Source organism: Lepisosteus oculatus, chromosome 3, assembly GCF_040954835.1.
Source record: "Lepisosteus oculatus isolate fLepOcu1 chromosome 3, fLepOcu1.hap2, whole genome shotgun sequence".
NCBI lineage: Eukaryota > Metazoa > Chordata > Actinopteri > Semionotiformes > Lepisosteidae > Lepisosteus > Lepisosteus oculatus.
In genome coordinates, this window is record NC_090698.1 from 9163715 (window position 1) to 9177323 (window position 13609).

The 13609-nt window shown below is 49.4% G+C and overlaps 1 protein-coding gene across 3 annotated transcripts in view; it reads right to left on the reverse strand.

Moving 5' to 3' along the window:
• Positions 1 to 13609, reverse strand: part of acap1 (ArfGAP with coiled-coil, ankyrin repeat and PH domains 1) — a 40988-nt gene that overhangs the window by 8823 nt on the left and 18556 nt on the right. For all 3 annotated transcript variants that reach the window (XM_069186663.1, XM_069186661.1, XM_069186662.1), the window contains 11 exons: positions 12682 to 12865; positions 12338 to 12382; positions 11692 to 11787; positions 9384 to 9458; positions 9090 to 9202; positions 8260 to 8311; positions 6935 to 7035; positions 4989 to 5100; positions 3959 to 4152; positions 3088 to 3157; positions 2497 to 2591 (listed from right to left, as the gene is read on the reverse strand). In XM_069186663.1, the coding sequence (XP_069042764.1) occupies positions 2497 to 2591; positions 3088 to 3157; positions 3959 to 4152; positions 4989 to 5100; positions 6935 to 7035; positions 8260 to 8311; positions 9090 to 9202; positions 9384 to 9458; positions 11692 to 11787; positions 12338 to 12382; positions 12682 to 12865 (1137 nt within the window). The remainder of the gene's footprint in view (positions 1 to 2496; positions 2592 to 3087; positions 3158 to 3958; positions 4153 to 4988; positions 5101 to 6934; positions 7036 to 8259; positions 8312 to 9089; positions 9203 to 9383; positions 9459 to 11691; positions 11788 to 12337; positions 12383 to 12681; positions 12866 to 13609) is intronic.

Sequence of the window (13609 nt, forward strand, 5' to 3'; positions counted from 1 at the left end):
GATGGGCTGAGTGGCCTCCTCTCGTTTATAATGGTTCTTGCGGTCCTCTGTGTGCTGGCTAAGCTAAAAATAGGGTCAGTGGATGTGACATCACAAGAGGCCAGGTTGATGCAACACTGAAGGCAACAGCAAACCTGGCTAACTGGTCACTCCAGACAGCCTTAAGTGTAAAATTGGCAGATTGGCAGAACGATCTGTGAACATTTAGAGCAGGGGTGTCCACCTCAATTGCTCAATTCCTGGAGGACCTCCTGGTGTCTACTTGGTTTTGTTCCATCTGAGCTCTCAGTTACAGGGCTCTTCTAATTATTTAATTAACAGCATAGTTTTAGCACATCTAACTAGATTCAAAGATGTTTTACAGGATAGTGTGCGTATTGAAGTGCTCCTTTTCAGGTACATACTGTGAAAGACCTTAAGACACATCCTAGAGTGATCCATCTAAATAGGAAAATAGTTAGGTTAATTGTTTTCATTGACTTCTCAGGTTGGATCAAAAAACCAGAAGACGTGACTCAGCATGACTTGACTCAACTCCGCGGGGCTGAGTCTGAGAGCCCTGGTCTGGTGGAACTGCTGCTGTAATATGTCACAGCTGCAATCGCCCCTGGTGGTGAACCAGCCCGCTATAAGAGGCATTTTCTCATTTTCTGGGTTTGGCAGTGTACTATATATTAATAGAGCCAGGGCTGAGTGTCGTGCCCGGCATGTCACAGTCTTTAAAATCACAGACCGTGCTGCGATCAGGATCTGCATGCATGTGCTGAGGCACACTGCAACACAGAACCACGCGGTCATGCGCTGCGTTTCCCCTGGAGACGCTATTGTTTGATGCACGCCCTTACCTGCACAGCTTCCTGTCAGGCTTGGCAGGGGGAGAAAGACAGAGGAGAGAAGATGTTAGGAAGCAGGCAACCCGACTAAAAAGATAGAGACCCTCTGGGACACCCATTCCTGTAGCTAAACCCAGTGCCGGATTTCCCATGAGGCACTGTAGGCCACAGTGTAGGCACAGTACCTAGGGCCTGCGAACTTTTTAAGGGCCTACGAAGGAGGGAAACACTAGTGACTAATGAAAAACAGGCTGAAACGACACGCTTGTGATCAACTCTAGGTGCTGCAAGTCAGTAATCACGTGCTCTCTAGCGGCTGTTCTAGAAACTAGAAGTATGGAAGTGATGGTCACTCGACTCGCTCCATCAATCACGTGGTTCAGCATGAGAACGGCTGAAAGTGCATCATGTCAATCTAGGTCATTCAATTGGCATTGACCTCTCTTTTTGCACATTTTGGTGTGCAAGCAGCCATATCACCCTGCAACCCAGCTGGCAGCCCCACTGAAGCTCAGCAGGTGTGAGCCTGGTCAGTACCTGGATGGGAGACCTCCTGGGAAAAACTAAGGCTGCTGCTGGAAGAGGTGTTAGTGGGGCCAGCAGGGGGCGCTCACCCTGTGGTCTGTGTGGGTCCTAATGCCCCAGTATAATGACGGGGACACAATACTGTAAAAAAGGTGCCATCCTTCAGATGAGATGTAAAACCAAGGTCGCAGTGACGAAAGCTTTTGAGTGATCTTTTAATCATTGACAGGCTTTACACGCATGCAACAAACGTGTGTAACTTTATATCTAACGTATGTATTAAAAGGCACACCACTTCTAATTATGCAATTGATAAGTGACCTTCATGCAAACTGTGTTGAGTGTACTGTCCTGTATATACAGACAGTAATTATAAATAGGGAGGATGAAGAGCTGAAACAGCCCACGTCTGAACCGCAACATCCTTCTATGGGCCGTGGCGACACCGACTTTGATACTTGGGGATGAAAGGGAACTCAAGTAATTGGACACAAGAGGAAACATTCTCGCCGTGTGAAACACCCTCTCACGAGGGGCTAGATAGCAATCAGCACTGATGCTTCTCGGGCTCTATAATAAAACTGGGAATCAGTCCTGCTGTGAATTGCATGCCCTATTTAGATTAGCCCCTGTAGATTTCATCCGACATTTCCAATGGCTTTGCTGCGGCTTCTCCGTGTTTTTGATGTGTTTTACCATATCTCTCTAATCCTTACTTCAATTCGATCTGGATTTCACTGTGCCTTACCACTCTTCACTGTGTTTGTATCTTAGATTCACTGCTCTTTACTGCATTTTACTGTCTTTTTACCATGATTAGCCGTGTTTTACTGTGATTTTCCATTATTTCACTTTTTTTACTCACATTATTTTACTACAATCTTTTACTACACTTTACTCTGCTTTTATCCCAACTTCACTGTATTTTACTGCACTTCACTGAGATTTTAACCTGATTTCACTGTGCTGTACTGCACTTCACTGAGCTTTTAACCTGATTTTACTGGGCTTAACTGCACTTCACTGAGATTTTACCCTGATTTCACTGGGCTGTACTGCACTTCACTGAGATTTTACCCTGATTTCACAGGGCTGAACTGCACTTCACTGATCGTGCACCGTAACCTTGCTGTCAGACCTGGGACTGCTGGGATGTGGTTTCTTGAGGGTGATCTCGTCGATGCGTGCCTCGTAGATCCTGTTGATGGCAGTGTTCCCCAGCTCGCACATTAGCTGAGGGAGAGAGACAGAACCATGCCAGGTGAGTAGCACATCCACAGGTGAATATTCTGTCCCTCCTTACTGTACATCTTACAGAAAGGACTGGGAGGGCCAGAGAAGGTGCAAAAAAGCCCTTCTTAGACTTTTTTTTCACTAAAGGAAAAATAATAAATGAAGGTGCTCGACTGACTTTTAGGAAACAGGGTCCCCAAAATAGCACCTCTGCAGACTCCACCCACAAGTGTTGTCGTATGGGAGAAATGAGAGAGGGATCTCAACGCACTTGCACTGCAAAACGATCTCCCCCCACCCCTGCTCCCATGATGAGAGGAGGGCCCTTAGAAACTGTTGTCCCCACCTTGATCTCTTCACAATATGCCCATATAATGATGTATAGGTATAGGCTCTGTCTTGGCACTGAAATAAGAGAGGACACCTAGGGGGTTAACCCACTGGAAGCTGAAGAGAAATATCCCACAAAGCAGGACGGAGACGCCCGGAAAAGTACCTTCATCAGCTCTGGTTCCCAAGAGTCCAAAGTCAGAGAACGTACTTTGGAGAAGTGGACCCCTAAACTCCTGAGAAACAGAGAGGGACAGGAAGGAAGTGTCTGTTAAATGACTACTGGAATTATTCATGATAAAAGCAGTAGCAAAAGCACTTGCAGCAGTTCTCTTTATAGAAGTAACAGCAGTAGTAACAGGTAGTAACAGAAGCAGTAATAGGTAGTAACAGCACTTCAGTTAGTACTAGCTGTACTAACAGTAGTAGCAGCAGTAACAGCAGTACTAACAGTAGTAGCAGTAACAGCAGTAGTACTAAGAGTAGTAACAGGTAGTAGTAGCAGTAACAGCAGTAGTACTAAGAGTAGTAACAGATAATAGTAGCAGTAAAAGTAGTAGTACTAAGAGTAGTAATAGGTAGTAGCAGCAGCAGTAACAGCAGTACTGACAGTAGTATTAGGTTGTAGCAGCAGGAACAGTGGTACTTTTCAGTACCAGTAGTAATAGTGCAGAGGTGGTTGGAAGGTCTTATAGGACACTCTTATATCTCCAAACTGTAAACATCTGGAACCTTTGAGTGGTCATCAACTTAGTAAATGACATGGACTAATTAAATCAATATTGGTTAACTGTGGTCCTTGGGAACTACAGGCCATTGGTATTTACAGTTCAGTGGTGATCTCTACCCTACTTAACAGATCAAATGCTTCCGAGCTCACAACACAGTTGTCTCAGGACTTCAGAAATTCACAGTCACTGAGTGTTCTGGTGAACCTTCCTAGTTAAGGCTGTCCTGGACAGAGATTGTCCACCTCTGAAAGGGTGGATAGCAGTAGCTGTAACTGTACTCAGGGCAGAGCACGCTGTGGGGCCTACCTGTGGATGCCAGAGCAGGTGATGCACAGGGTGATGCCCAGGTTGATGCTGGCCCAGTCGGGATTGGGCTCCCCGCAGTCGCAGCACTGCCCGTTCCCAGGGATCTTCTGCACCTGCTCCAGGGCGGCCTGGTCCACGCTTGGTCTGGGCGGATCCAGCATGTTGCTCGTCGATAAGGTGCGGACCGGGCCCCTCTGAGACACCACACACCGAGGACAAGAGTCAGAGCAGCTCGTGTGGCACGTGTTCCCATCTGACCCCCGTGTCTTACAAGAGCTAGTACGCAGAGGTTCCAGCCTTGGTCCTGTGGGGCTTGTGCGTCTACTGGTCTTCATTCCAGCTAAGCTGCTTATTTCTGGTGCTAACTGATGACTTTCATTGACCTGCTCGCCCATCTAGACTCTTGTCGACTCATTAATGAGTGTCAGCCCTTTCTCCAAGTCTCTGAGCCGTCTCAACTTGCTACATAAGAGTGCTCTCCACGATTCCCATCTCGGTGGCTCTCAACAGGCGACCAGTTTCTGCTGAATGGATAGCGGGAGTGAAGTGGTCCCCCACGCTCCTAAAGAAGGCGCCTCTCCTTGTCTGGAGGCCCGGCTGGCCACTTGCCCAGCTGACGCACCTGAGCGAGGGCATGTCTGCTGCTTGGGGAGGGGCACAGAGCTCAAAGCAATTCTAAATCCCATTCAGCTCCACGAGCTGTGGGCAGATTGAAAAAACAGGCTTCAAATAGAAAATGGAAATCAATCAGCCTGGGTTGAAGAACGTGGTTGGACCAAGAACTAGAGGACACAGGGAACCTCAAGCAACGTTTGTCTTCCCACTCCCTCCCCCCTGCTTCAAACCACATACAGCCCTCACAGAACCACAGGATAGTCAGCACCTGTGTAAAACACTACGTTGTCCAGCACTTCATCACGTGGTAGCCGTGCTGTCAACAACCCTACAGGCATGAGTAAATGAACCAGAAAGAAAGATGCTCCATCTGCACCGGCTGACTCCGAGATGTTCGTGTGTCTGTGTGCCTCACCGGGCCCTGTGGTTCCTCTCGCCGCTCCTGGAAGGCCGAGGCAATGCTGCTCTGCACAGCCAGGATCCAGGCCTGCTGCTGCCGGTCCGAGTCTGCCTGCAGCAGGCAGTTCCTGTTAACACAGCACCAAAGTCACTGCACACATTCTACAGCACAGGGAATCTTCAACATCAAGGGCAGAGACCCTTTACTGCACAGAGACACTGTCACTGCACAGCCACACTCTCACTGCGCAGAGACACCGTCACTGCACAGCTACACTCTCACTGCGCAGAGACCCTTCTACTGCACAGCTACACTCTCACTGCGCAGAGACACCGTCACTGCACAGCCACACTCTCACTGCGCAGAGACCCTTCTACTGCACAGAGACACTGTCACTGCACAGCCACACTCTCACTGCACAAAGACACTGTCACTGCACAGCCACACTCTCACTGCACAAAGACACTGTCACTGCACAGCCACACTCTCACTGCGCAGAGACCCTTCTACTGCACAGAGACACCGTCACTGCACAGTCACACTCTCACTGCGCAGAGACACTGCCACTGCACAGCCACACTCTCACTGCGCAGAGACCCTTCTACTGCACAGAGACACTGTCACTGCACAGAGACACTCTCACTGCGCAGAGACAATCTCACTGCACAGCTACTCTCTCACTGCGCAGAGACACCGTCACTGCACAGCCACACTCTCACTGCGCAGAGACACTGCCACTGCACAGCCACACTCTCACTGCGCAGAGACCCTTCTACTGCACAGAGACACTGTCACTGCACAGAGACACTCTCACTGCGCAGAGACAATCTCACTGCACAGCTACTCTCTCACTGCACAGCTACACTCTCACTGCGCAGAGACCCTTCTACTGCACAGAGACACTGTCACTGCACAGAGACACTCTCACTGCGCAGAGACACTCTCACTGCACAGCTACTCTCTCACTGCACAGCTACACTCTCACTGCGCAGAGACCCTTCTACTGCACAGAGACACTGTCACTGCACAGAGACACTCTCACTGCACAGACACTGTCACTGCACAGAGACACTCTCACTGCACAGACACTGTCACTGCACAGCTACACTCTCACTACGCAGAGACACTGTCACTGCAGCAACACTCTCACTGCGCAGAGACCCTTCTACTGCACAGAGACACTGTCACTGCACAGCTACACTCTCACTGCACAGCCACACTCTCACTGCACAGCCACACTCTCACTGCGCAGAGACCCTTCTACTGCACAAAGACACCGTCACTGCACAGCTACACTCTCACTGGGCAGAGACCCTTTACTGCACAAAGACACCGTCACTGCACAGCTACACTCTCACTGCACAGAGACACAGTCACTGCACAGCCACACTCTCACTGCGCAGAGACACCTTCACTGCACAGACACTGTCACTGCACAGCTACAGTCTCACTGCACAGAGACCCTATTACTGCATAGAGACACTGTCACTGCACAGCCACACTCTCACTGCACAGAGACACTGTCACTGCACAGCCACACTCTCACTGCACAGAGACACTGTCACTGCACAGAGACACTGTCACTGCACAGCCACACTCTCACTGCACACCCACACTCTCACTGCACAGAGACACTGTCACTGCACAGGAACATTTTTATTGCACAGCAACACCACTGCAAGACAGCACTGCATGGCTATACAGTCACCTATAGTTGGAATCATTCAGAACATTCATCACATACATTAACACGTTAGCGAATAATCTTGTTTCCGGACGTACATTGTATGGGCCAGATCCCAAGGAATCTGTTTCGGCAAGGTGACTGGCTCGCTTGACCATCCACACAAAGACTTGCCAGTCCGAAATTCACATCCTTTCACTCTTCACTTCTTTTCGATTCGCAGGGCCAGGGCTAGCCGCCCCCGGCCCGCCTGACAACCCTGCTGCTCCCCACTCACTTGGAAGGCGACACCACCTCGAAGCAGAAGCGCCTCTCATTGTCAGGGCAGGGCTTGACTGTGCACAGCCGCAGGTCCTCCACCACCACTGTCACGGGATCCTGTCGACAGCAAGGGCAGTGCAATGTGGGCTACAGTCCAGCACTCTTCCAACACAACCTCCGAGCAGCCGAGGACAGAGTATACTGAGCCCAGTTCTGTTCCCTTCCCTTTGCCAAAAATGGGAGGACAGCGCCGCTCGGGAATGAGGCTGGAATACTTCCTGATCTCCGAATGCAAACTACAGGGCTCACAAGCAATGCAGTGCGGCCTGCTCATTGTTATCTGCATGGAGTACTAACACACAAGACATGATGGATGGACTTATACCCTCATTCATTTATTTCCTTTTTTTTAATTATATAATGTTAGCATGCCCAAAGGGGTTGGGCAACCAGATGACCTTGGACCCCCTAGAGGTTTTTTTTCTCCTTACTAAGGAGTTTTTGGTTCCTCTCCTCCGTTGTCTTCTGGTCTTCTGTTCTGTACTGACACAATGCATGGTCACTTGTATTGTTAAGCGCCTTGAGGCAACCTTGTTGTGAAAGGCGCTATATAAAAAATAGTTGAATTGAATTGAATTATTGCTCAGCATTCAGGTTGAGCCCTGTGGTTAAGACATTGTTGCTACTAGTTTGAGCTCTGTGATCCAGTGCAACAGCAAGTGTCTCTGTGATTGGTTTGCAGCCAAACTGGAGATCCCAGCCTGGGGATCCGTGTGTTAAAGTACAAATACCTGGTGATGATAAATTGTTTAAACACATAAAAAGGCCTGTCATGTACATCCAGGCAACACTAAATGAACTTTGGCAATAACTGATTTAATTCAATCATTACAAGCTCAGAGAGAAATTTGAAATGAAGGTATGTAAAAAAGCATCCTCTTGTTGTAGTAGATAGTGTACCATCATAATGGTTTTGCAGTACAGGAGGAAATCATGCATTCTTGGGCCTCCAGAGTCTTGAGAGCATCAGTATTAGATATCTAAAGTATATCTATAGATTGGGGAAAATTTGTAGGGAATGTGTCATTCATTCATTAACTTATGCAATGTGTAATCCTTGAGATATGAATTGTGCTCAGAAATCTATTCCAAAAAATCTTCAATTTATTGAGGAAATCCACCCATCTTAACTGATCACAGACAAACTGTTCTTGTCCTTTTTTAAAACGCAGGATTTGATGGTTGAAGGACTGCCTGTAAAACCAGCTGCAGACACCAGAGTTATCCTCACTGTAGCATTTTACATTAGCATTTCAGGTGTGGACCTAGAGCCAGCCTCACCTTCAGCTTCTTCTGGTAAACCAGCTGATTGTTCTGGATGGAAAACCAACGTCTGGGAAGGGAAGACAAATCATTCAAGGAAGCAGGAAGAGGGGAGAGGAAGTGGGTTAAATTAATATTAGATCAACTGAACCGAATGCAAAGCGCTTTATCGCCATGACAGATGAATTACAGCATTGCAAAGCAATAACATTCAGCAACATATTTACAACACTCAAATACTATTTGTTGGGAGGCTGCCTGTGTCCGATTTCTATGTCCAGACTGTGGTCAATGAGCCTGACCTCTCTGGGCAGCCAGGTCTGTGTCCGGTTTCTATGTCCACACTGTGGTCAGTGAGCCTGTCGTCTCTAGGCAGCCAGGTCTGTCTGTCCAGTTTCTATCTTCAGATTGTGCTCACTGAACCTGACCTCTCTGGGCAGCCAGGTCAGTCTGCCTGTGTCCAGTTTCTATGTCCAGACTGTGGTCACTGAGCCTGACCTCTCTGGACAGCCAGGTCAGTCTGCCTGTGTCCAGTTTCTATGTCCAGACTGTGGTCACTGAGCCTGACCTCTCTGGACAGCTAGGTCAGTCTGCCTGTGTCCAGTTTCTATGTCCAGACTGTGGTCACTGAGCCTGACCTCTCTGGACAGCCAGGTCAGTCTGCCTGTGTCCAGTTTCCATGGCTGGGCTGTGGTCTCAGTAATAAACTGCGATTTTCTTTGGCTACACTGCAGCTGATCTGTCACGCCAATATAGCAGTTAGAGTGGAACTTGACAGAAAGGGGAGGAAGAAGAGGAGTGAGAAAGAGCAAGAAGCCGGAGGAGCAGGTGGGGGGGGTTGGGCTCACCGACTCCAGGTCTTGAAGGCGTTGCTGGCTCTCTTGTACAGGTAGCCCTCCATCGCGATGCCGTTGAGGCTGTCGCCCGTGAACTCCATCATGGAGTCGTCGTACGAGATGTCCTGCAGACGAGACAGCAGAGGTCTCAGGACCACGCAGGAAGCACGCTCAAGGTGCGAGCGCTCATCCATAAGTGCTGACATTCCAGCTTTCTGTTTCCCTCTGTGGTCTGACTGCTCTCTGTGTAAGCAAAGGCCTGTGGCAGAGGCCAGTTCCCCTGCTTCCTCTTCCTGTGCCAGTTACCTTGTTCTTGATGGTGGTGTGACGCTGCTCCATGTCTCTCTTTTCCCGGGCTGAGTTCAGGACCAGTTGAGTGTGCTGAGAGAGACACAGGGGTGAGGGGAGGTGAGGGATTTTCATTCATTAGGTGGTAGATGTGTTCAAGGCAACACTTTACACATACAGAGATACACCGTAGTGAAGGTACCAACTTTCCGTCTCTCCTAATCTCGGTCAAGGCTTAAAGACTCCACTCTCGTCCCTCCTTAGGAAGCTCTTTCCTGATTTCACTCAAGACGGCATTCTGATCTCTCCTCTCTCTCTGTCTCTCCCCATCACTGCTCTAACTCTGCGGGAGGGGTGCAGCACTGGGAGGAATCACAGCATTCCTCCTCTGTACACACGGATGCTCACTCCAGAGCCCATGGAGAGAACTGAGGGGATGGGCGGGGAGGTAGTTGAGCGCAGAAAAGCACAGAGGATTCCAAACCTGCATGAGTTTAACTGCAGGATTGTGGAATTTACACCCAATACAGCAATCCTGCACCCATAATGTGTTTGGCCCTTACTGTACCGTTTCTCCACTTGTAAGTATTAAGGTATCAGCAAAATAGTATTAAGCAAGACCACTGTACCTCTACTGCTGCTAATAATGCTACTGCAGCTACAATTGCACCTACTGTTGTTAGTATTACTGCAACTACCACTGTTGCCAGTACTACTGGTACTGCTGCTTCTACTGTGACAGCTGTTATCGCTATTGCTCTAATGCAGCTATTACTGTTAAGTCTGTTACTGCTGCTGTTAATAAACCACTATCGCTACACTTCACAATCATAAGAATGGCTGCAGCCACACGCATAATAAAATAATATTAATAGGTACAGGACCTAGCAGTTGCTATTTCCTGTCTGTCATTTGCTCACACAGGAAATAAAGGCAAGTTGAGCCATTTCCTGGAGATGAGAGGAAGCTCAGAGGAGCAGTAAGAGGTGTCAGGCTAGGGACAGAGAAACTGCCTCTCTGTCCAGCCCCTCGTCTCCCAGGTAACAGGCCCGTTCCCTGGGACAGCTTGGGACTGCAGAGCCTGTACAGCTGCATCTCTGTATCTCTCATGAAGACCAGAGAAGCAATGCAGCTCTCGACAAATGCCAGATCACAGGTGCTCTAGGAAAGTCCCTCAGGGGCACATGGTCTGGCAAGCTGGGCACGCCCATACTGACTCAAACGCACCTGGCCCTGGTGGCGCACAGATGGTTGGGTGCCATTAGATGCAGGGAATGCCAGTCACAGTGGAGCTCATGACAGAGCCTAGACTGCAACCCAGCATCTCTGCACCATCTGGGCCATGGGGATCAAGCAGCACCCCTGCCACACTGTCCCTGTACAAAACCTTAACTTGAGCAACGCTGCCAGGACCTGTTGCTCAATCGCTGCTGAAATGCTTGCTGCCGCTGTGTCACAGGAGCAGAGGAGCTCAGAATTTTGCCCTGTTCAGGCAGACTGATATCTGAGAACAGGGACAGATCTGAGAGAGACCCCATGCTTGTAAAAATGTGGTAAAAACTGTTCACAGATTTTATGCCGCACAATAAACTGTCTGTCCCTCACTGCCTCTTTTTCTCTTTCACCCAGTCCTCACCTCCCTCTCGCTCTTTGTCCTGCTCGGACTCTTCCTCCCACTCGCTACAGGTCTTTCTACCCCTCCTACATTTCCTCCTTCCCTTCTGCTCTCCCTGCTCTCCCTCTCTTTCTTCCCATCTCTCCATGGGTGGCGGTGTGGCACAGCGGATAAGGATCTGCACTCTGCGGGGTTGTGGGTTCAATTCCCAGGTCTTGTTCCATTACACAAGGTTCTGTACCCAGATGGCACTTGCACAAATTAGTGCCCGTGTTTGGGTGTGAATAAAATTGGAAATTATAACTTTAGTAAGCTGCTTTGGATAGAAGCGTCACCCAACCAAAACGAGTAATGGTATTTCAGAGTAATCTCTCTCTCCATTCTCTTTCTCTTCTTCCTGCCCCACCCCTGCTCTCTCTCTCTCTCTGTCTCTCTCTCTCTGTCTCTCTCTCTCTCTGTCTCTCTCTCTCCTGTGAGCACTCACATCCTGTTTTTTGGCCACACTGCTGGACAGTGTCTTTCTGAACTGCTCAGCTCTTCGCTGAACTTCACGCACACACAGGCCTGCACGTCCACACACACACGAGACAGTACGAGTGTAGGTACCGCACACTAGAGCTGAAATCCTCCTGCATGCAAACGCGCTGCTGCAGGTATTTCTGACACAGGACCTGCACGCTCAGAAACCCTTTCTGTGCCGCGGTCGCTCACCTCCTGAGAAAGGTTCCTGCGGTAGTCCTCCAGGTCCTTGAGGGACTGGTGGCCCTGGTCGAAGAACATCGCGTGGGCGTCCATCAACGACAGCATCTGCCCCCACAAGAACACACAAGAGCACCACGACAGGTTGAAAGGTCGCGGGCGAGGCCGTTTCTCACTTGCTGGCTGGGTGGTAATAGCTCAGGCTGTAGATCTCACCAAAAGCAAAACCCCCAGCCCCCCCCTGCAAGAGTGACCTGAGCTAATGCTGAACAGGCTGAGGAGTAGGTGGGCTCTTCCATTCCCTGCTGGGGTCCGCAGTAAGAGGACCCATGAAATCACAACAAAAGTGTCCTGCCTGGGAACAAATTACTTGGCAGTCATGACTTTCATACGCTTTATGGTGCTTTGTAAGATACTTTTATGACTGGTGCCATCTGAAATAATGTTACACCACTCCGGAATGCCTCCATTGATCTCACTGCTACAATAAATAACAATTCGGGCATTTATATAGCGCTTCTCTTTGCAAAGGAAATCAAAGCACTTCACACATAGAAGAGGACCCATTTCATCCCCCACAGAACCCACATCCAACAGCCCAACTACACAGCGTCTGCTCGCCCTCCCGCCAGAAACAAAACAGACCAGTTCAACTCACAGCTGACAGGATGTCGGTCTTCTTTTTGGATTCAATAACATTGATCTGGAAAACACAAATACCGTTTAGATACATACCCTGCACATTGTATACAGTCTTTCTTCTATATATTACTCATTCTTGGAAAGGCTTCGAAACGACTGAAAAAAAGTCTTGGTGTGAGCAATGGGGCAAAAGAGAGAGAGGAAGGCACTTAATGGAGAAAACAATCCCACAAGTTCCAAGTGCCAAACAGCCTTTCCCCGCTGGTGTCACCAGACCGGACGTGTGGCTCTTCTATGGGGAATGTGGGGCAGCGCAGCAGTGTTGACCTCCCTGCCACCAGGGGGCGACGCGCTCCTCACCTGCAGCACGTAGTCCAGCGCCTCGTTGCGGAAAGCCTTGCGCGCAGTCAGCAGGGAGCTGCTGGCCTCCTCCACTTCGTGCTGGCGGTTACGGGCCGCCTGGGCGTTGCGGTTCAGGGTCGCCTCCAGACTTTCGCTGCACTTGTCGAACTCTTTCTTCGTGTCCTTGAATCGTTTCACATCCCTGCCAGGGCGGGGAGAAAGAAAGGGGTTGACGCTGTTTTCCGTATGGAGTCTGGCGGGATCAGCAGAGGGTACAAACTCGGTCCTGATGAGATGGGAGTGCCCAGTTCTCATCCTGAGAACCTGCTGTACCTGCAGGGTTTCGAGCTCTAAGTCATGTTATTAAGCCCTTCAATATTCATTTTACCTCTTTTTTTAAAGAAGTAAATATTAGAGGTTTCCTTTTACCTGTTATATACATTCTATGCATGAAAGCAGTAGGAAAAAAGAAAGGTCTTTTGACTCGGACCACCACAGGAGTGTTCTCTAGTGCAAAAGACTGCAGCGCAGCTTCTGTGGTGTTAATAGATGGTGTCGTCAGGAGCTGCTGGAATTGGATCTCAGTCTTATCACGAATCTCTCTCTCCCTCTTGGCTTCTCTCTCGCACATCTCTCTCCACCTCACCCCCACGCACACAGACAAGCACACACGCGCCTGTGCAACCAAACACCTACCTGTAGGCACACACACACACCCTCGCACGGAAACACACTCTTGCACACACAGTCACAGATGCGGACACGCACATTTTAACACACGGACAACAAAAGGGCGCGCGGGCACATTTCTACGGCCGCATAGACGCACAAAACAAGTGACACCATCTTCATGCACACACAATCTTACACAAGCCAAGACATACTGTACATGCCAAGGCGCACGCTGATGTGTGCCTGCGTAGATACAGACACGGCCGCTACAGAT